The sequence below is a fragment of the Gouania willdenowi genome, chromosome 16 (assembly GCF_900634775.1).
Source record: "Gouania willdenowi chromosome 16, fGouWil2.1, whole genome shotgun sequence".
NCBI lineage: Eukaryota > Metazoa > Chordata > Actinopteri > Blenniiformes > Gobiesocidae > Gouania > Gouania willdenowi.
The window spans coordinates 14,762,428-14,783,888 of record NC_041059.1 but is presented as its reverse complement, the minus strand read 5'-3'; the positions used below and the strand labels follow the sequence as shown (position 1 = coordinate 14,783,888).

The following is a 21,461-nucleotide window of genomic DNA, read 5'->3' as shown; positions in this document are numbered from 1 at the left end:
TTTTGAAACCGAAGTGTGTGGGCCAATTGTGAAATGACATGCAATGACCCTATTACTCTTTTGGTCCAAATGAAACAATGCTAATTTCTGTGGCACACTTTAGGATCAGGTGAGGAAGAGGGGCCGCAGCTCATGGAGTCAGTGTTACTTGAGGAAGTGGAGGAATATTTGACTTGTTTCCGCTGCGACCTTGGATTCTGGGACACCTGCTTCACAACTGAGACCAACTGTAGCCTGGGAGAGCGCTGCTTCACAGGCAGAGGCAAGGCAGGTGTGTTGGAGGAGTGAATCTAGTAACAAAAGTACATCAATAATTCAGTAGTGTGAAGACACGACTAGAATTCTTAAATACAGACAAAGCAACATTATTTCTATTGTTTTGTTTTGTTTTTCCAGCGGATGTTCTGGATGTGAAGACTCTTGGATGTGTAAAAGCAGAGCAGTGCGGTGTGGAAACCACTGTGGAGCTCTTCTCTAACGAAACCATCTTCATCATGACCAAACACTGCTGCAACACGTCATTTTGTAACTCTGCACACGCACTACCTCTCCAAACATTTGTGTATTTAACTGTCGCTTTCCTACTTAGCTGGAGCCTCACTGGGGACTCATATAAATCATAACAATTGTCTACTTTTTTTTTTTTTTACATTGCTAAATGGAAACCACATAACTCTGGGAATTTTGATACAGACTACAAAGGGAAACATTGCATTATAAGCAATAAAAAAAACATTCATACAATATGTATTATAAAGTTTATTAAACAATAAACTTTTTAATTCTTTTTTTCACTCTGTGTTGATATTTTAAACAGTATGGCTTCGAGAGAACATAAGAATTACAACTGTTTTACAATAAAATCAGTGTTTACATTCTATGTACGTGTAGCCAGCCTTAGTAAATAGTGGATGGTCCCAAACCAAACGCTCCTGTGAACAATGAGAAACCAGCAAACAAACAAACTGACCGCAGTGGTGCACAAACATGCATGAGGAGGCTTCAGCTTCAGTTCATCAGCTCTCCAGCAGAGGGCAGGACTTCCTCTTTCATGAAACTCTGCAGATCCAAAACTTTGTCGTCCAGGTTAAGCTGAAGGAACTTCTCCACCACGGACCTGCACCTGTCGCATGGGCATACACACGTGTGTGTCGACTTTACAACCACTGACAAGCTTCCTGTCGTCCCGTCGAGTGCAGCAGGTCTATCACACAAACCTCTTGGCCTGCTCGTCAGACGACGCGCTGTCGTTGCGTTTGATGGGCCTTCCTGTCCTGTACAACTCTGACACCTAATAAAACAAACACATTCAGCTTGTGAAAGATTTATGTGCCTCTGTCTAAGTGTGTTTACCTCCACTCCTCTCTGTACAAGGGAAGTTGGCAAGCCTGCAAGTGTAGCGATGTTGGCAGCGTAGCTGGACTGGCAGATTCCCTTCTTCAGTTGGTACAGAAACACCAACTCATCTCCGTCCACTGCTGTCTCCAGAGTCTAACACACACACACACACATGCACACACTTACACTTATACATACTTGGGAAAATTAGAAGGTAAACGTCTTAAGTGGATACTCATTATATCTAAATGGTCATTCCTGCTTTTTAGTTAACTCGCCATCATTAAAACCTACTGAGCACTGACACTGATGCCTTAAGCCACATTTATTCCTGTGTGCCAGCCCATTACCAGCAGAGACATTAAGCTTGAAGATGGCAGCAGACCAAGCTGCAGCACACTGTGGAAGTTAGTGGCCAGCAGCACATGAGGACAATCCACCGGAGCCTTCCTCAGCCAATGAGAGATGGATGCAGCCAGCAAAGACAATCCGTCCACCTTAAAAAAGATTGATGTGTCATCTGACTGCAAGAAAAAAGCTTACAGAGGTACAGTGGGGTTAAACCAATTACAAAGAACTCTCGTCCTTATAGTCTGCAGATCAACAGCTCCATCCACCAGATGCCCGATCTACGCAATAAAAACATGTTGGGGTAACTGATTCCTAGTATTGGTGATGTATTTATCCATTTATTTTACTTCATGCATTTATTTAAGCTTCATAATATCAGTCATTCATTTTACATGATTTATTTAAGATGGAAATTGAAAAGCAGTCTATAATTTCTATCACATTACATGGAGGTTCAAACCAACCAAAAATACAAAGCCAACAGCAGTTAAGATCTTCTCTATCCTTTGTATCCTGTATTTCAGGACAGGGCTCACCAACCTTTCTGAAACTACGAGCTACTTCAAACATATTGAATAACCGACGGGCTACCGGTTTGATATGCATCTTTTAAATACACATTTTCATGGTTTTACTTTAATTAAAGAGTACAATAATAAGGAAAACTAGGAGTTACTTAAAAAGCTAAGAAATGTTTCAACATGCAACACTTTTCTTTTCCTAATAAATGCAATTGTTTCAAACTAATTACATTTCATAGGAAATCTTTATGTTCCTATTTTACTCGCCACTAACTAACAACTTTTTAACTAATTGTAAAACATGTAACATTTGTACTATTCAACCATTTTGTAATGCATTATAAAAATCCGCTTTGCATTTTTTTTTTAAACACAAACAAAATCCCATCTGCGACAAAGTTGTCCCAATGTTTCAGTGAAAATAAACATTTAAAGATCATTTAATAGAAAAACTTGTGCAGCAGTATTTATCTCTACTAAGGCTCTGACTACATCTGTCTGCTGCATTTATCTTTGTGAGTTTGAAGCATGGCAAGTGCATTACATTACTGAAAGAATGTGCGTGTGTGAGCGTGTGTGTGCATATGCACTTAATCCTAAAGAAAGCTGGAGTCTCTTCTCTTACTGTATTAGTTCCTTTTCCAAATTCATCAATGAGAACTAATGAGTTGCCGGAACTGCTGTTGAAAGCCTGGGCCATCTGGAGAAAAGAGATACCAAACAGATTTATGGTTTGGTTTTGTGTGTGTGTGTGTGTGTGTGTGTGTGAGTGGGTACCTGGTTCAAGTCTATCATAAATGTGCTCAGGCCCATGGACACAGACTCTCTGCTCTGCATGCGGGTAAAAATCCCATCCACCAGACCAATCTCAGCCTCTTTTGCTGGCACGTTGGATCCAATCAGAGCCATGAAAACAATCAGGCCCACCTAGCAAGATAAAAGAGGAGAGCAGGCTAAAATGTAGGTGTAACCTGGGTCGAAGAGTACCGTAAATATTTTGGTTAAAGCTTGCGCAATGTGCAAAATTACTTTTTATTTTTCGCTGCCAAAAGATTAACGTCCTTTTTAAAAGAGTCTAAAAGTGAGAGGTCTCGATCAAGAAATAATGGTCCTTGGCAAAATAATGGCCAGATGTTATTCACTAAAGACTAAAGCTTCAAGGAACCCCTTTGATCCACTGTAAGTAAACACTTGTTTAAACAGCAAAAGATTCAATATAAGACCTTCTACTGCCTTTTTTTTTTTTAACTGTATTTGTGCTTATTGTGTGTACTTTGTTTATTTATTTCTCTTGTATAATGTTTATATTATTTATATATATATATATTATATTGTGTCTTTTTTTGTATGCTGCTGGCCCTGACAAAACACATTTTGTTTTTATGGAAACATAAAAATGACAATAAAAAACCTTGAACCTTCTACCTGTGCTGAAAATAAAACAGTTAACACCAGACTGTGTTTACTAACTGTATATTACGACTGAATCTCTTATAGTTTATCAGGAACGCACTAGTCCTTTCTACCTACTTATCTATATGTCTGTGAGCATCATAGAGCATTTACAAGTGCATTTCTTTGTTGTAAAATAGTCACACTAACAAAACTCAAAAAGCTTGTTGATCTGACATTACATGAAACATTGATTTGCCAATAAGAAAACAGCTGCACTACCTGTTTGAGGTATATGCTCTTGCCAGAGGAGTTGGGCCCAGTGATCACCTTGACCCTGCCCTCTGACTCAGAGCTCTGAAAGGAGTTGGCCACAAACACAGGAGAACACAGCTCCAAAAGAGGGTGTCTAAAGAAAAGGAAAAAAGGGTATTTAAAGCTCTGCTGCCTTATAGTGATATCTTAAGAACCAGCATGGTGTGGGAGCATCTACCTGCCCTCTGTGATTGTGATTTTCCTGTGATTAGAGAGCTTGGGTGAGGTGTAGTTGTACTCTAGGGATGCGCTGCTTAAAGCCATCAGACAGTCAAGTTCAGCAGTGAGATTCAGAACCTACAGAACACACACACACACACACACACTACAATAAAACCTCATAATGACATAGGCTGAAAGATGAACATTAAACATTAAACTGCCAGTTTTTTCCTCTTGATAAACAAAGGGCACTTGTTTCTATGGTTACTGTCACTAACAGCTGGAGAGTGTGAGTTCATTCCTACTTGTGGCTACAATGACACTCTCTGTGTGTGGGTGTTGTGTCATATGGTGTGACACCCAGTACTCTGATTTTCACCAGGAGTGAATAACTTCCAGGAAACCTCAAACTGTATAGAATATATGACCTCAAGTTATTTCATAGTCCAAATAATTCACAATATAAATGTTTTTAGACTGTGGAAGAACTTTGAAGCCCCAATAGAAAATATATCAAATTCATACCTCTGACTCATCAAGTGCAGCAAATGCTTTCAAATTGCCATTTTTTTTACAGTCACAAAATTATCCAATACTTGGATAATGCCGTGGATTTCTATGGTACATTTATGAGAGTGGAGGCCCATCATAGAAGAAGACAAACCTTATAGAGGGAGGAGCTTCTCTCAAGGATTGTGTTCTGCAACTGCGTCATTACTGCCATCTCCATGTCTGCAAACAAGGGATCTTATCTTCATTAGAGTATCTTTCACAGCTTTGATTGTTAAAAAGGATACCACAGAACCACGTTGTCAAACAGACCTCTAATGTCACAGTGCAAGTCTCCAAGGAGGTCATCGAGCTCCCTGGTTCTCTGGCTGCGGTAATGTAGACGGTCTTCTGACAGGAACTAGTTCAAAGACACACATGAACATAAAAATGATGTACACAACAGATGCACATAGATAATGATTTGTCCTTAAACAAGATCATAAACTCACCATGAACTCAAGTCCTTCAATCTCAAAATCTTCTTTTTCCATCATGCTTTGCAGACGTGGCACAGAGAGCAAGAATCCAATCTGTAAGGAGAGATTAGTATTGATTACTCAACACTTATGGACTCCACATCATGTTTAATGTGATAAATTTGAAGTTGCCATAAATTCAAAAAAGTAATATGAAAGATGTGAGGTGTTGTGAATAACGTTGGTCTCAAAGGACATGGGAATATAAATCAGACCAGTGGGATGTAAATGACAGAGCAGGAGGGGATTCGAGCGTCCAGATCTTCAAGCTCTCTTCTTGCAACATCTGTTAAGAAGTCCGACAGCCCCATCATCCTCCTTTTCTCTGAGAGACCAACATTGTGTAACCATGAGTCAATTATATCTACTAAAACATTCTTATATTGTATGGAAAGCTGTTTGAGCATAAATTAGACAGCAGTGATATCAACCATAGTTAAACTCTACTAGTACTCACATTTGGAGTACATGTACAGTATTCTTTTTTGGATTACTAGTGTGCAAGTAGACTTTACTAGTGAAGCAAAAATTTCACTAGTAGTGTAAGTAAGCATTATAAACTAATAAGGGGGTGGGGAAAAGCAAATTAAGGTTTGCCATTGGCTTTCAAAAATATTACAACCAATCAGGGTGCAGGATTGGTTTTTTACCGATAATCCCTCCTACTTCATATGTATTAGGACTACTAGTACTACTTGGGCATATTTTGGTTTTACTGGTAGTAGTAACAGTGAACTAGTACTACTAGTGAAATTTAAAAAGATTACACTTGTTACTTCACTAATAAAGTCTACTTGTGCAGCATTAAACCAAAGTTAAGTACATGTAGTCTAAAATTAAGCACTAGTAGAGCTTAACTCTGGTTGACTCACTGATATCAAATTAATGCTAAAACGGCTTTCCATCCTTACTGTCATCAATGGCTGGATCCACGTTTGGTTTGATGGTGAAGCGGCTCTCAGCTAAACTGGTTTCAAAATCCACCTGGATAATCAAACGCAGGTATATTTGCATCACTAACCAATGTTTAAGAGTTCTTACAGTTTTGTGTATAGTTAAATGTGACCAAAGCAAACTCACAACTTGTCTGATGATGGAGGTGATGTAATGGAGGTCATCAGAGAACCCCTCATTGATATCACGAAACAGCTGGATGTGTTGAGGCAGCTGTCGAACAGTGTCTCTGATACACACAGCACTGCACACTGTCTAAGAACAAGTGCACAAATACAAATAACACAAGCTGTCAATGGTAAAGAGCCAAAGACATTCACACTGCACTGGAGCTTTAACCTTATAGAGACTGTGCCAGTCAGTCACTTTGGTGTTAGAGAGCGACATATGGTGCAGAAGAGTCTGAAACACACACATGTGAACTGAGCTTTAGGTAAGGAGTGTCACTGGTGCTAGAAAAAAAAAGCAACAGGAAGACTATTTACTGGTATGCTCCTGATGTTGCGTAATGATGACTGCAGGTTCATCAGGATGTCCGAATTTTGGGGCAAAGTGAAAAAATTTATCACTTCCTGCCTCCTGTGTAAAACAACTCGATCCTGTGTGGGCCGCAGAAACCACTGTCTGATGGGAGAGACAATGTCGTTAACATTTTTGCTACTTCTTTAAGGCTGATAATGAGAACTATATTCAGAGTGACCTTATTTTTATTGCGTACATACAAAAAGTCCAATCCCGATAGAGGCAAAATGCCTCACACATTATTATTTTACAGATAATATCAGACAATCTGATAAAAAAAAAAAAAAAAAATCAAAGCAGTAAAGATAGTGTGACTTGGGAAACAAAACTTAAGAAAAAAATTTAATTTAAAAATCATTGCCTCTGGTGTTCTCTCAAAATCGTCAAACAAAGTTTTATCTGTTTTCTCATGTTATGGCTAAGAGAATAGATTACTGATATATTGTTTAACATTTGTATTTAAAACCCCACAGATAGAAACAAGAATTAAACCAGAGTTTACTGATCTTAAACCATGGGAATGCCAAGGTTTCTCATACTACCTCACTGACTCTAAATGCCATAAGATTTGGCATGTGTTTGAATGTCAGATTAGTTATACCTGGAATAGTTGAAAGAAGTGGCTTAAACTACATTATTCTCCAAAGAGGAACTGAAGGCTCATTGTTTTGTAATGGAAAAAAAAGTAATTTCTCACCGAAGTAGCCGAGAGCCAAATTTGCAGCGGCAGCGGTTCAGTATTCCTACAGCACACAAAGATAAGAAAAAAATAAGAAATGAAGAGAGGGTTTCTGGATTAAAATATTGATTATATTCTGGTAAACATGTGAAGCACATACCATAAAGACTGAGGCCTTCTTTTTCACCAGACTGAAGTTTGAACACTGAAGGGTGAAGCTCAGACTTGAAGATCTGCAGTACACTAAAAAAATCACAAAAAGGTCATTTTCAACTGCATATATCAACATAAAATTGGAAAATAAACTAAAATGTACAAGTGTAAAATTTTGTTTCAATGAGCACTAAAATTACAATTTGATTAACCCCTTAGCGGTCTACATTCTAGGTCACAAGCAGGGGTTTGTGTGGCCCCAGAGGGGGCGTTACGGGTATATCAAAATTTTTAAACATACAAGCTTGGACAAATTTCCCAAGTACTTTAGGAGCCTGCTTTATTTTTAAAAAGCATGTCTGCACAAAATGTTTCCACCCCAAAAAGCAAACAGTGCCACAAATCTTTGAAAAAAAAAGTTAATCAATGGTTTTATTCCCTGTTGACAGATAATGTAATGAAATACTTGTGACAAATCAGTTCAAGGGCACAAATAAAAGGTTGGAAACCAATATTGCAATTCTGATTGTTAATCGCTATCTTGCCCAGGGACGATATGCTGGTTCTGGGCTATTTTGAATTTCTAATTTGACATTATTAAATGTCCTCTGTACAAAAGAGAATTAGGGCTACTGGAAAAAAACTAAAATAAAGACAAAAAATAACCAGACAAAAGAAAGAAAAAAAATCAAGACAAAAAAAAAAGATCCAAAAAAATTCTTTCAAAAAATACAGAGACCAAAAAGAGAAAAACAGAATGCAAAAAAAGACCAAAATATAAATGAATCAATACCAAAAAGATAGGTTTGATTGTCCAAAGTCAGTGACCTTTATCTAAATACTACTCACCTGTAGGTGTCTCGATCAATACACACCACATCTTTTCTGCAATATTAACAAACAACAATCATTTATGACCATCAACAATTTACAATAAAAACAATCTGAGAATCTCAGATTTTACAGGTTTCAGTGCAATGAAGGAAAAAAAAAAAGCTAAAATATAATTAAAGCCCATTTCTTTAAACCAGCAGTAAAAAATCTCTCGTGTGATTAACATGTAATAATGTATGCATAAGTACATGAATGTGTGTCTCACAATGTGTAGGCGTGGAACTGCAGAATAGGAACACCAATACGGCTGTCTTCCAGCTCCACTCCTACTCTCCTCCTGTCCAGGCATTTCAGCAGAGCCCCAACTGCCCTCAGCTTACCAACACACGCACACACACGCGGAAGAATTTGTGATAAAATCCAGCAGAAGCATCATAGATAAGATTGGTTTACCATTAGGGGTGAGTCAAAGGAGATACAGGATGAGAGGTAGGACAACTTGTGTGTCTCTGAAATGTTGGCAGGAAGGAGAGGTAGGTGGGCAGAGAGAAGCCTCTGCTTTCCAACCTCCAGACCTGCAACATTTCAGCATGATTCAGAATCCAAAACACAAAATGTATTAAAAAAAAGTTCAAAGTGAGCCTTTACACACCAAAGTCAACATATGGATATGTCACCACCTCAGGCCTGTAGTGAGTGTTTGAACCTGGGATACGAGAAAAAGAAAACTTAAGCCTGATGCATGAATATAGTGTACTCAGCAAACGTTGTATAAAAGACTATGTAACAGTTATGGTCATTCTGTCTCATCACACAAACTCATGTAAGACACCCCTTATCGTTTTTCCTTCCCTTGACCGAGAAACTACTCGTTCCACACCAAATGAAAACAAACTGTGTCCAAACATTTATCTGTTTTTTTTTTTCTTCTTTCTTCATGTCCAGATAGGATAAGTTATTCCGAGCTCACCCAGTTGCTTCAGATAGCGAGTCATGCAGGGCTCCTGCTTTGCGCTGGTGATGATTACATGGGGAATGACCTCCTGGATGACTAACACCAACAAAAACCCATGCATAACCATGGAAACATTGTTTAAAATGTATATATTATTTTAAAAGAAATGTAGCTTTAATGTCATGCTTGGTTATAATGTTTACCTTTTGACAGTAAGTAGAGCTCATGATCATCAGGAGTGTCCGTCATATAGTGCAAAGATGAGTCCCCGCTGTCATAAAAGCAGAGGCCCACTTGTCCATGCTGCACTAAAACACTCAGTAAGATCTGTAATGTAAAGTTAATACAGGGTTCTGCCATCTGATTAAAAAGGAGCTCTGATATTTAATGCATGTGACGTTCTTAGCTGCTTACTGTAGAGGAATCTTCTTCATCATCATCACCATTGATGCCATGGAGACTCAAAGCTATTCCTTCTCCATCACTGATATTGCTACTCAAACGTTGGAAAGCTGCTGCCATTGATGCCTAATTTTTTTGAAGAACCACCAATAACAATTTGGTTAAAAAGCTGCACTTTTCACTCATTGTAGGGCTGGGCGACATTGTCGAGAAAAGGAAAGTTTAGATTTTTAAATTTTTTTTAATGCACTTAAAAATAACTGCAGACATCAGATATATTGTCAAAAGTGCAACTTTGTTGCTGTGATTGTCCTCAAGAGTTACAATGCATAGAACAATCCCAAAATAAAAAGTGAAAAAGGCTCTGTCATTCAACAATTCCAAGCTTTAACCCAGGTTTAAGCAAAAGTGCAACAGCAACTTCACAGTAGCTTCAATTAACTAACTATATAACTACATATTTTATAACATTACAAACTTAAAAAAATAATAAACTCTTCCCTTAGCATCTCAGCACAGTGCAAATAAAAAATTAAACATGCCTGTGGCCCGACTCAAAGGGTAAACAAATGTAAACAAAGAGGGAGCTGGCTCAGATCGCGTTACGGTATCCCACAAGGACGAAATGCGAAAAAGTCCAAAAAAAAACTGTAGTGGGGAAATTTAAAAAAATTTAAAAAAAACAGAAGCTCAGTGAAGTGGACTTGTTGGATATTGGAACCTTTGAGAACATTTTGTAATGAATAGGTGCAAGGCCTGCAAGACAAGACTTCTTACCCATATATATAATGTCACTGCTTGACACACAAACCTGCTGCTGAAACAACAAAAATTACCATCAGGGATGGGTTTACTGTGGTGGTTCCTAAACATTTTTGGGTCGTGACCAAATTTTTGGCAACCCCAGTAGCACTAGTAACGAAATGCACAAGCTCAGATATTTTTATACCGTATTTTTTTTTCTTTTACTAGATTTATATTTGAGTAGTTTAGAACAGGGGTTCTCAACTGGTCTCACCCTGGGACCCACATTTTGCCATGGTCATTAAATCGTGACCCAATTTTTTTTTTTTTCAGAATTCAACCAACCAAATGTAGCTTTTCAAAAATAGCTGTTGAAAACATAAATCTATATATTTTCCTGTGCAACATACATATCACATGCCTGTCAAAAGAAAAGTTTCTTTCAAAATAAAAGACAAGTCTAATATGAGAGATATTAAGTATTTATTAATTTCTTGACCAGCTAACCGCGACCCAACCAGTACAGGTCCACGACGCACTTTTGGGTCCCGACCCACCAGTTGAGAATCGCTGGTATAGAATACAGTTGCTTGAGATTGTGTGTGGTGTTTTAATTTGAAAAAGAATAATAAATTTACTTATAAAATTACAAAAATATAATTTACATTCTTAAGATTAATCAATTAACTATTTAATTTTTAGACTGTATTTTTTTTCTTACTAAATTTATATTTGTGGAAGTGAAAGTATAAAATAAAGTTGTTTGAGAAAAAAATTAAAAAATTATTTTAATTGGTTTTTTTTTTAAATCAATTACTAGACATTTCAGGCACTCCATTTGACTCAAACTAGACTCACGTTAAACTAGGGGGTTGAGTGTTTCTAAATAACATGCATATCTAAAGAATTTAAAATATTTTAGATATTACGTATAAAGTAATTAAGAATGGAGAAAATGTATATATACAGGTATATATATTGTTTTAGATTTTTTTTTTTTTTTTTTTAAGGAACTTCATTCTACAAAAGAAACACATGCACACACGTTGAAAGTAATTACAAAATAATAAATACTTTTGCCAAAACAATCTGAGTTGTGTAAGTATTTACTACAGCTAAACCTAGAAACCTAAGCTAAGGGTAGTCCTTCATCAGTTAGCACAGTGACCACAAAATCCGGAACACCATGCAGTTAAATCTTGCTATAACAAAATAGAAAATTAATAACCACACGTTCGAGGGGGTCATTTCTGCATATTTAATCACAGTCGGTAATTTACGCTATTTAAAATAAATAACACAGTAATTGTAAATAGTAAATATCAGCTAGCTTGTTAGCTTGTTTTAGCCACCTTAATATTCCCGCCCTCGAATTCACCAGCATGTACTTACGTGCTCAGTAGGGGTTTCTCACTACTACCGGTAGTTTAGTTTATAATAATTAATTAAAGCCAGATTCAAAAAAAGTAAATGAAAGCTTCAAACTTAAATTCCTTTTGGACTGAAGGTGTTTCATGGTGTGAAAAGCTAAACACCTGTCGGCCCCTAGTTGCTATGGCAACACCGCAAAACGCTTGGACAAAATAGGTAAAAAAAACCAAAAAAACTTATAATTATTATTATGCGTTTATTTATTTTTTTTATTAGAAGCTATCAATAAAATTGTAGTCAATCGTGATCTATAAATGATGATAAAAAGAAAAAAAGCCTGTCATGTTGTGCAGTTTTTATTGATACATGTGGTATAGAAACACCAACAATCATTGAGAAATTGATGTTTAGATTATATGAGTTTCAAATGTATAAGAATGTATAAGCAATAAATGAGTAAACAGAAATAATGTCATACTAGGACACGGAACAAATAGGCAAATGCTATTGTTGCAGCTTGTGAATAATAACAAAGTTTGCTTCATCTCTAGTAAATCCATGTATATTAACTAGACAATGGCATTTTGACATAATTATATTATGTAAGCAAGCACTACAATGTAGGTATTTTCTAAATAACTCATGACTGATGGTTCCGTGTTTTTGTGAAATAGGTTAATACTGCAAATCTAACAACACTAGAGCATCAACTATACTGACAAAAATTAAAACACATTCACCTTTGATTGAACATTGACCCTGATGAAACATTGTCTGTCATGCTGTACATCTTTTATTGTAAAATGCAGAACAGATTCAGTACAAACATTAGTAATGTCAAAATAAATCACTGTATAACCATAAATTATAAATTACTATTCAGAAATACAAAAATACTGAAATTGTACAAAAAATAATATATAAATATATGCTAACAATAAATGTATGAAAAACATCAACACAGAAATCTTACAGTAAAACCATTTATACAAGCATTAATAGTGTGTATAGTAATGACTGCGGCGTAGGTACTGTTGAAGAACTGGAGGTAGGGGTAATTTATCCATCTGATTGTGTCTCGGCTGCCCTAAACACTGATGGATGGACAGGCCACACAGAGCCAACAGGGCAGGCGGATCCCCTACAAAGAATAGAGACAAACATTTAACTTTAACTCAGGTTATCTTATACTGCTTGTATGTATTGTTGTGTAAACACATCATATAATACTCACGTGTTGTACCATTCAGGTAGCGTAGTTTTATCCTGGCTCCTCCTCTGACACTGCTTACTGCAGGAAAAAGCTCCACTCCATGAGGAAGGTGCCTAAAAGCTACTCCGAGGAAACATCCATCCACGACAAACCCCAGAGTCCCTGCATCAGCATCCAAGACCATGAGTATATGCTCAGGAATGAGGAGTGGTGATTGTGCGACCTTTGTGTATGGTGAAGTAGAACGCTGCGGTGTGAACTTCTCAATAACCTCAGGATGTCCATTTCTAGGATAAAGCTGGAGAGTTTGACCATCATGCCAGAGCTGATTGGTTTTCAGCTCCCAGCCCCAGGACTGGGAGTCTCCCCCCACAAGCACATTATACCCCGAGGCCTGGAGAGGACAGTCGTGCATGGAAATACCCAGCACTGCATGACTCCCTCTGTGACTGGGGTTCCACACCACCTCCCACACATGAAGCCCACTCGTCACTCCCATCTCTGCCCTCACCCCGTCACTGCTGAGCTCTGCAGGAGAGCGGGTGGCCTCCCGTTTGCAAGGGGACAGCAGGAAATGATGAGAATGCTGATCTGAGCTCCAGCGTGAACGACTGTCGGCTGGTGAAACTGGAGGAGAGTTTAGTGTGACCGCCAGTCGAGACGAGATCGGGAAAGCCATTCGATGAAAGTCTGATGAGAAGGTTGGATGGCTGCTGGTTGTCGGTGCAGACGGATGCCAGACAGACATTAAGAGGCCCATTGAAGCAAAAAGGAGTGACAAGTGTTGTAAGAATAGTCTGTGGAAAAAAAATAAAAAAAACAACTGTAAATGTTCAAAATACCTAATGCCAATATAACAATATAATAACAGATCCTGTGCAGTTTTAATGAATCTTCAAGCACATTTCAGTATGATAATAAAATATTAAAAATGAAATGGTCACTGCGGAATATTGCTTAAATTTGTCTGTCCAATAAATAGCTGTTCGTGATAGTGACTCATATGAATTGTTTAAATACAGCACACTGGGGAAGTATGGAGGACGAGGAGTGCAACAAGTAAATAAATAAACGTTCATTAAATAATTAAAAGTATCAATAATTAATTAAATCCATTTTACATTTTATTTTCAATCTGAAAAGTATGAAGTATAAATATTTCACTATTTATGTATTTATTTATTTTATCTGTCAACGCGCTCATCAAACTTGATTGGTTACCTTCACATCAAGTCAAGCTAAATCAATCCCTGAAAATGGATTTTTAACCCAGCCCTATATTTGTTGTATTATTTATTTCATAGGAAGTTGCTAACCTCTTTGCACGTTAACCCTTATTAAATTAAATTAGATATTGATCTCAATTTGTTGTTCCCTTGTCAAATACATTTTTAAAAGCAAAAATCAACTTCATTTGCTGGTTTGTGTTTGTCAGACTGTGAAAAATGTAACAATGTGTTCTGTTATGTTACTAACTGTCACTGTAACTAAAAAAATGAGCAATCCCTGAGTAAGAAATAGTCTCAATCTGGCAACACCTGTACATTTAAAAATAAATAAATAAATAAAATCTAATTAAGATTTATAAATCAATTAAAAACGCTGAATTCGGATCATTTTTAAAGCCCCTTAATTGAAATATTTGAAACATTTTATTTAATCGATGCAGCACAATGAAAAGAAAACAATGCATGTTAAATATACCTGTTGGAGTGTCCGGCAGTGAACGCGCTCTCCTCCGGTGGGTTCTGCGGCTTTAACGCTCTGCTCTGTCCGCTTTGAGATGAATCTGTATCCATCCTCTTTATATCACTGTCTTATCTAGAGCATCTTATCGCAATGCAGCCACTGCGTTTACTATCCGGTGACTGGGTGTTGCTGGTATTTTGGAATCGACCTCCGGGACGGGAACAGCACAGTCCATCATCCACGCGGAGCCGCAGAGACAAGGACGACGGAGCCGTGAATCCGGAGCACAGAGAACGTCTTTGATGAAGCTCCATCTTTATCACCGCGTCCGATAATGAATGTAAACATAAATGGCGAAACACAGAAAAAGCAGCAGACTCGGGCTTTTTATCAGCAAGAAGAGAAAAATAAAATAAAAGCCAAAGCGGCTCATAATTTCAAAGAGCGCATGCGCAAGCCAAATTAAACCCCGGGAATGGTCTTACAGGCTTTAAGGACAATGTCAGGTCAAACTCTGAAAAAATATTAGTGGGATAATTACAGTAAAATCACCAATCATAAAGTAAAACACAGTATGCTCATATAAATTACAATTTTTTTTGGTCACTTCCAAAGAGTATGTTAGACCATATGGACTACCCTCAGGCTCAAAGTGATATATTTTGGTAAAAATGTAATATATTTTCAATTACTTTTTTTCAAATCTCCTCAAACCAAGGCAAAAATCAATCAGCTTCAGTAATTAACCTCGCAATTATAGTAAAGCTATGTAACATCCTACTTCTCATTTCCCAGTGTGCGTTTCATACTGTACATCAGTAAATGTATACATATAGGTAATAAAACTATCATCACTAAATCAGGCTTTTGTACAATGACATTTTTCAACACTTGAGTACATATTTTGTATGAAAAATAAAGAATTTCTTCAGTTTGAGTTGGTAACTGTTTGACATGTACTGTATATGTGAATGTTTTGTACTTTATTATTTATGAATTTGATTGGAAGTATTATTCCATTATTAAACATTGATCACTCATTATCTGCTAATAGTAGGTTGCTAAGAGAGTTGAAATTATACTTTTGATCCAGCACATATTGGAATAAAAATAGCAACTTTTGGCAAAGTGTTGGGGTGTTAGTCAGTATTTTTGCAATGTAAGGGGCACTTCTGGGAAGTTATAGTATAGAGCCGAGCAAGTTGAACATTTTGTGTTATACCTAGTGTGAACAATGATTATCCACCCCCCTCCCCCTTTAATTTCAATCATTCTCAATGTTATGAAAACATAATGAAGCATAATGGTTAACCTTTAATGGTTGTTTTATAACACTTTGACAGAATAGCATCTTGCTTTTTTTTTTTTGGTTTCTTTTATTTTCTTTTCACAGATTAGCACATCCTTAATGTTAACTTCCTTTCAGAGATCTAAGAAGGAGGTGGGAGAACATACACAAATAATACATTGACATACAGTTTGTTCCAAAAGTTTAATCTAATCATGTATGGTACATTCTCTGCACCGAATGTATTCTACTGTACTGCTTTGTACTTTGCCAATAACTTTAAAACAGATTAATATCCTACTTAACTATCTGCCTTTCTCCAAAAGTGAATATTTAGAACATTTTTGGCAAGATGAGATACTTTCTGTGTTCTCAGCTTTCCATGACTATATAAAACTTCTTTAATCCAACAAAAACAATAATATAAGATGTGTTTATTTTGTTTACATAATCCAGTGACATCATTTTATTCATCTTCAGGGTATTTTTATTCCAAATACATGAAAAGTGCTTTACCAGAAGAACTGTTACATAAGTTTTTAATAAAAACAAAACAAAACAACAACAATCAGTGTTGGTAAGATACTGGCTGATTCGTTAATCAGAACATATCAGCATATAACACCATTCTTGTCAGGGTTAAGTACTGAACAGACAGGCGTTGAGATGTAGCGTTCACAGAGATGACTATTAAAGGAAACTTTGATCATTAATGCATTTCAGACAGGCTGAGAAATACCAACACGTGAGCAGAATAAAAGTCAAGCCGACCCACTCCCCCACAGCCATGTGCGCTTTGACCCACTTCAATGCACTGGCTGACCCCCCCAAAAAAAGCTTGTGCGCCATTTTTATAAATCAGATAATTTAGGTAACAAGCTAAATCTTATCATTGGATAAGCCTTTGATAAAGCTTTTCTTAGTTGGATTCTGCACAGTATTTGTATAGAACACAAATAAATATTTCACATGATTTTATGTTGTTTCATGACATCTATGTTTTTGTTTCATTGATCTACATGATCCATTTTAATATTTTTATCATTTTTTCATGGTAATATATAAATGAAGACATTATCTTCTTTTAAAACTCGTTCATTAAATAGTCGCACTACAGTGTCTCCTTATGTTACGTAACATTACTTGTATTGTAAATTGCGGTTTTCATATTTTTACAGCCTATTTGTTGTTGTTTGTTGCTATTTTAAGTTGGACTATTTCAGTAATTAATGAAAGCGTGGGTAATTGATGGAGTAACCAATCCCAGGCAATAAGTGGGCGTGCCTTCTTTAATTTCTTTTCCTCCCACATTCCAAAAACGTGCATATTAGGCAATAAGTACTCTGTCAGTCTGCTGTAGGAGTAAATAAGCGTGTCTTTAAAATCTTTGTCTCAGTAATAGACTGGCATCCAATACAGTGAGTGCTGCCTTTTGCCCTAATTCAGCATATTAGATAACATTTTATTCATTACACACACCAATAATATAATTATTACATATATTACATGTAAATACTTAATGCTGTATGCTTTGTAATCAAACTATTACAATGATTGACATGTATAACTGTGTTGTAGATGTTTCAGCGAACGCTAATCTGAACTTACTGCTGCCAGCGCCCAGCCTGCAATAAAAAAGAAAAAAAAAGAACTGAGTTGCAAATATTTTAACATCAAACACATATTGTTTAGTGTAGTAGCGTGAAAACTTCTGGTAGAGTTAATAGTAAATGATGAGAGCTGTAATATTACATGCTCTCTGGTTTAAAAGCAAATCTAAAGGATACACTATGAGTGAATTTACTGTAGCCTAAAAAAGCATGTAACATTTGAGGTTTATAAAAAAATCCAGAGTGAGAATCCTACCATTGGTTTTCTTCTTGTAGAAGAAAAGTCCTGTAATAGGAACGATCAGACCAACTATGAGTCCTATTGATCCAGCAGCTATTTTGCCCTTCTCTGAAGCAGGATGTGGCTCTGAAATCAAAAGTGGAGAATCAAAGCACAGAGATATTATGAGGTTGCATGGCAAGGCGCACTTTGAGTTCATCTTTGAAACCACATAGCACTAACCCTCATAAATGTATCTTTCACACATTAGGGTTAGGGTTGCTATACATTTCCAAAGAGTATGATTTTAGAGATGAATAGATGTGATTCAAAAATGAGAGTTGACATGGCTCAAAACTTGGTTATAGGACTGAGGGGTTTAATAAAAGGAAGCCAGTGGCTATCCGTACGGTTGCCGTATCAACATACCGACATTCTATCCGTATGCAGCGCCCCTATTTGGCCAGGTTAGATAACATGATAGGTCAGTCATTTGCCAGTTTAGGTCGCGTGGCTAAGATTAAACCTCACCCTAAACCAGGGGTCTGGAACCTGCGGCTCTGGAGCCTCATGTGGCTCTTTCACTCTTTTGCAATGGCTCCCTATAGCTTTGAAAAAATATTAAAATAATGAAATATTTTTTACAGATAGTATTGATGATTAATGACATTAACTTCAAATAAAATTATGGCAAAACAATGTTAACCTGAAAATAAATCACATTGTGCAATAACTCTGCCACCTTCTTACTTCACCTCCTGTCACTTCTACAGCTTCCCTAGTAAGACAACTAAACCAACAAAAACACTATTTTGGAAGAAATTAGAGATTTTAATTGTGTGGGGACAGATTTATTTAACTGTGAACATGCCGGCTTAAGGTACACGCTTGATAAATTGCAAGAAATTAGCAAATCAAGGTATATTTCCTAGCCCTTCAAATCCAATAATTCATGAAATTATTCGATATTATTTGAACTGTATAAAAATGTATACACCGAATTGTCTTCATTGAGAAGGTATTTTATTCGGCTCCAGAAGGACTTTAATCCAAGTGAGATTAGACAAAATGGCTCCTTTGAGAGTAAAGGTTGTAGACCCCTGCCCTAAACCTAACCCTAACACTAACAATTGTTGCAATATTGGGTTATAACCTAACCATAAAACTAACCATAACCCTAAACCTAACCCTAACCCTAAACTTAACCCTAAACCTAACCCTAACCATAAGACGCGTACTTGTACTTCGGTAACCTTACCAATTGCATCGGGAGTCGTCCATACAGCAACCGTAAAAATAGACACTTTCTAAAAGAAACTCATGAAATGTATCAACTCTCATTAAAGCAAGTGTTTGTCTAGCCACCCTATAGATAATTAAACATCACTCTGCTCCCTCTGTCATTAAAGTAGAGCTACAATACGTTTTGATCAATCACTTACCCCAATAATAAAGTTTGGGTTTCTTCAAAGTGATGTGCTCCACTTTACAGCTGATCTGCTCTACAGCCGCAGGCTCAACCTCCAGTTGAGAGTTCACCTGGTAGCGCCAGTTTCCACTTGCCAGCACCTCGGTGAATGTCACATGAGACGTGACCTCCTTTCCGTCTCTCAGCCACGTAACTTTGATTTGTTTGGGATAAAAGTTGTACACACTACAGACTAGCGTTCCTTGATGTTCATCGTCTCCTGATTTAACCAACCTCAGATGAACTGAGGGTTCAACTAGAAAAAATAATGCAAATCAAAATATGTCACATTAATAGAGTGCCAGTAGTTCATTAAGATGCTATTTTTGAAAATTCTGTCTGTATTGTTTCAGATTACAGTTTTTGTAACTAACTGCCACATGGTATTCATTCTATTAAGGCTAGAATATATGTTTTACTTTGAAGAGTATTTAAACGGCAGCAGATATAGCCAGTGCAGAAATTAAATTAATTAGTTTTTAAAGACAATACTGTGCCTGTTTTCTGTTGAACAATGTTATTGTTTTTTTTTTAACACACAGGGCAAAACCCTGTTAAGCATCAAACACACTGCAAGAATCTAAATAGGTGTTATTGGGGTTGGTAGGCTAAAGTAGCTATCATACAGACCCTCATAAGAGCAAGAACTTTACTTGAAACATTATTTTTGAGCTAAACAAATTCATTTATGACTTAGTTAGGCTACAGTCCACAACACGTTTGACTCTCATTAGGGTTCTGTTGATTACTTAGTACTGTATTTGATCTTTATTTTATATATATATATATATATATATAATAATAAAGGATTTTTTTTGCATGATTTTCGTAGGTCAATCCTAGAAGGCAGTATACATCTGCCATCTAGGATTGACAATGAAAATAAAAAACAATGTCTTGTCTTGTTTTTCTTTATTACACACGTACTATTAATGGACAGTGACAATAATTTGTGGCTGCTGTAATCTGAAGCAATATCATATATTTGGATATGAGATCGACTCACTCACCTGGTGTCGATAGTACGTCATACACTAATGGGATCTTGGATTTGCACAGTTCCCTATACTTTATGGTGTGTTCAAAAATTTTGTCGTTATTATTCAGTAGTTTTACAATTGGCTCTAGTTTTTCATCAAAGCTGATATACTTTCCCACAGTGCTGTTAAATTCTCCAATAAGCTGCTTATTGAAGAACAATTGCTCCAGGTAAACAACATCATGTGTGGAGGCGAACTGACAACGAACCAAAGCATATCCAAAGTAGGCATCTGTAATAGAAAGTCAAGTATTAGGTGTGTTTATAGATAAAATCATAAAATTATCATTCTACCTGAGTCCCATCGGCTTCAAAATAAGAAAGATTTCTTACTTGCTCTCGAAACAAGCAGTAACAGGCTCAGCACCGAGAAAAGGTTATGAGTCTTCATGGTTATGAAGGAGAAACGACCGATTTAAAGCAGAAAATGCAAAACACAAGAAGACAAACCACCGACAGTTCAACAGATACTGTAAGGACATAACTGCTTGGCCAGCACTTTATGGGCGTGTGATGTTTATTAAACATTAACAACGTTGTCAGAGGTTTCAAATGATACCACACCTTACATTCCTATTTGTGTTACATGATAACATTGTCAGGGGCTCTGTGACAACATTTTCTAGAATTTTAAATGTTTGTTAGTTATTACCACACTTTACATTTGGGTTTTGTCTTATAGGTTAGAAGTAAAAAATTACAAGCGTGTCTGTAATTATTTTTTTTACTCAAGTGGCAATAAGGTAGTTTTTTTTCTAACATTTCTGCCTCACACAGAAAGTTGTCGTTATGTCATGTCTTTCTGTAAAGAGCTGGCATGCTTTTCCTTAGTGTGTTACAACTTGACTTTTCTTTTTCTTATAGATTCTGTATTCTCTTACCGTACCCTTTTCCTGTCTTCATAAGGTGGCATGGGCTTTAAAGGGGAATGGACACATATTGACAAATATTTTTGATTAAATGATAATATTAGGCATTTTTGTCCCACTGCTGTGATGAAGTCTCACTCAGTACAAGAAACAGTCATCAAAGTAGGGGAATGCTGGGTATTAAGGCATTCAAGCTGCGGCATCACACTGCAACTTGGCCAACATGGTGGAATAATTTAGTTTATTTGAAGTACACACAAAAATAAATTACGGATATTTTTGTATAAATATTTTTTTTTTTCTTGTCTGCACATGCTGTCAAAGGTCAACACTACAAGAAGTGC

General features: G+C 36.7%; 3 protein-coding genes across 3 annotated transcripts; all 3 read right to left on the bottom strand.

Annotated features, from left to right (window-relative positions):
• Positions 1–802: 802 nt before the first annotated feature.
• Positions 803–11,883, bottom strand: msh5 (mutS homolog 5). Its single transcript, XM_028470754.1, has 26 exons — positions 11,743–11,883; positions 9,619–9,732; positions 9,408–9,531; positions 9,220–9,300; positions 8,902–8,955; positions 8,703–8,824; positions 8,515–8,624; positions 8,265–8,300; positions 7,423–7,505; positions 7,281–7,326; positions 6,547–6,685; positions 6,401–6,463; positions 6,188–6,316; positions 6,019–6,091; positions 5,323–5,432; positions 5,081–5,161; positions 4,902–4,989; positions 4,744–4,811; positions 4,096–4,214; positions 3,885–4,011; positions 2,988–3,137; positions 2,836–2,910; positions 1,689–1,835; positions 1,354–1,491; positions 1,218–1,291; positions 803–1,123 (listed from the first exon to the last, which is right to left on the bottom strand). The coding sequence occupies exons 2-26, from the start codon at positions 9,724–9,726 to the stop codon at positions 1,009–1,011; spliced, it is 2,460 nt and encodes an 819-aa protein (XP_028326555.1). The 5' UTR covers positions 9,727–9,732; positions 11,743–11,883; the 3' UTR covers positions 803–1,008.
• A 506-nt stretch (positions 11,884–12,389) lies between these two features.
• Positions 12,390–15,197, bottom strand: LOC114478311 (SPRY domain-containing SOCS box protein 1-like). The gene is made up of 3 exons (XM_028471300.1): positions 14,639–15,197; positions 12,956–13,731; positions 12,390–12,862 (listed from the first exon to the last, which is right to left on the bottom strand). Exons 1-3 carry the CDS (start codon positions 14,731–14,733, stop codon positions 12,717–12,719), a joined length of 1,017 nt encoding a protein of 338 aa, XP_028327101.1. The 5' UTR covers positions 14,734–15,197; the 3' UTR covers positions 12,390–12,716.
• Positions 15,198–16,375: 1,178 nt separating this feature from the next.
• Positions 16,376–20,751, bottom strand: LOC114478301 (class II histocompatibility antigen, B-L beta chain-like). The gene is made up of 5 exons (XM_028471291.1): positions 20,582–20,751; positions 20,220–20,480; positions 19,184–19,465; positions 17,778–17,888; positions 16,376–17,536 (listed from the first exon to the last, which is right to left on the bottom strand). Exons 1-5 carry the CDS (start codon positions 20,637–20,639, stop codon positions 17,505–17,507), a joined length of 744 nt encoding a protein of 247 aa, XP_028327092.1. The 5' UTR covers positions 20,640–20,751; the 3' UTR covers positions 16,376–17,504.
• Positions 20,752–21,461: the final 710 nt, after the last annotated feature.

What these genes read in the sequence shown, in the direction of transcription:
- msh5 (XM_028470754.1), bottom strand. Translation starts at nt 9,726, where the DNA reads ATGGCAGCAGCTTTCCAACGTTTGAGTAGCAATATCAGTGATGGAGAA. An exon ending in CCTCCATCATCAGACAAGTT is followed by an intron (nt 6,092 to 6,187) that starts GTGAGTTTGCTT and finishes TTGATTATCCAG; the next exon opens with GTGGATTTTGAAACCAGTTT. An exon ending in TTGAAGGACTTGAGTTCATG is followed by an intron (nt 4,990 to 5,080) that starts GTGAGTTTATGA and finishes TCTTTGAACTAG; the next exon opens with TTCCTGTCAGAAGACCGTCT.
- LOC114478301 (XM_028471291.1), bottom strand. Translation starts at nt 20,639, where the DNA reads ATGAAGACTCATAACCTTTTCTCGGTGCTGAGCCTGTTACTGCTTGTT. An exon ending in ACCCAAACTTTATTATTGGG is followed by an intron (nt 17,889 to 19,183) that starts GTAAGTGATTGA and finishes TTTTGATTTCAG; the next exon opens with AGCCACATCCTGCTTCAGAG. An exon ending in CTACAAGAAGAAAACCAATG is followed by an intron (nt 17,537 to 17,777) that starts GTAGGATTCTCA and finishes TTTTTATTGCAG; the next exon opens with GCTGGGCGCTGGCAGCAGTA.
- LOC114478311 (XM_028471300.1), bottom strand. Translation starts at nt 14,733, where the DNA reads ATGGATACAGATTCATCTCAAAGCGGACAGAGCAGAGCGTTAAAGCCG. An exon ending in ACTGCCGGACACTCCAACAG is followed by an intron (nt 13,732 to 14,638) that starts GTATATTTAACA and finishes TTTTTTCCACAG; the next exon opens with ACTATTCTTACAACACTTGT. An exon ending in CTACCTGAATGGTACAACAC is followed by an intron (nt 12,863 to 12,955) that starts GTGAGTATTATA and finishes TATTCTTTGTAG; the next exon opens with GGGATCCGCCTGCCCTGTTG.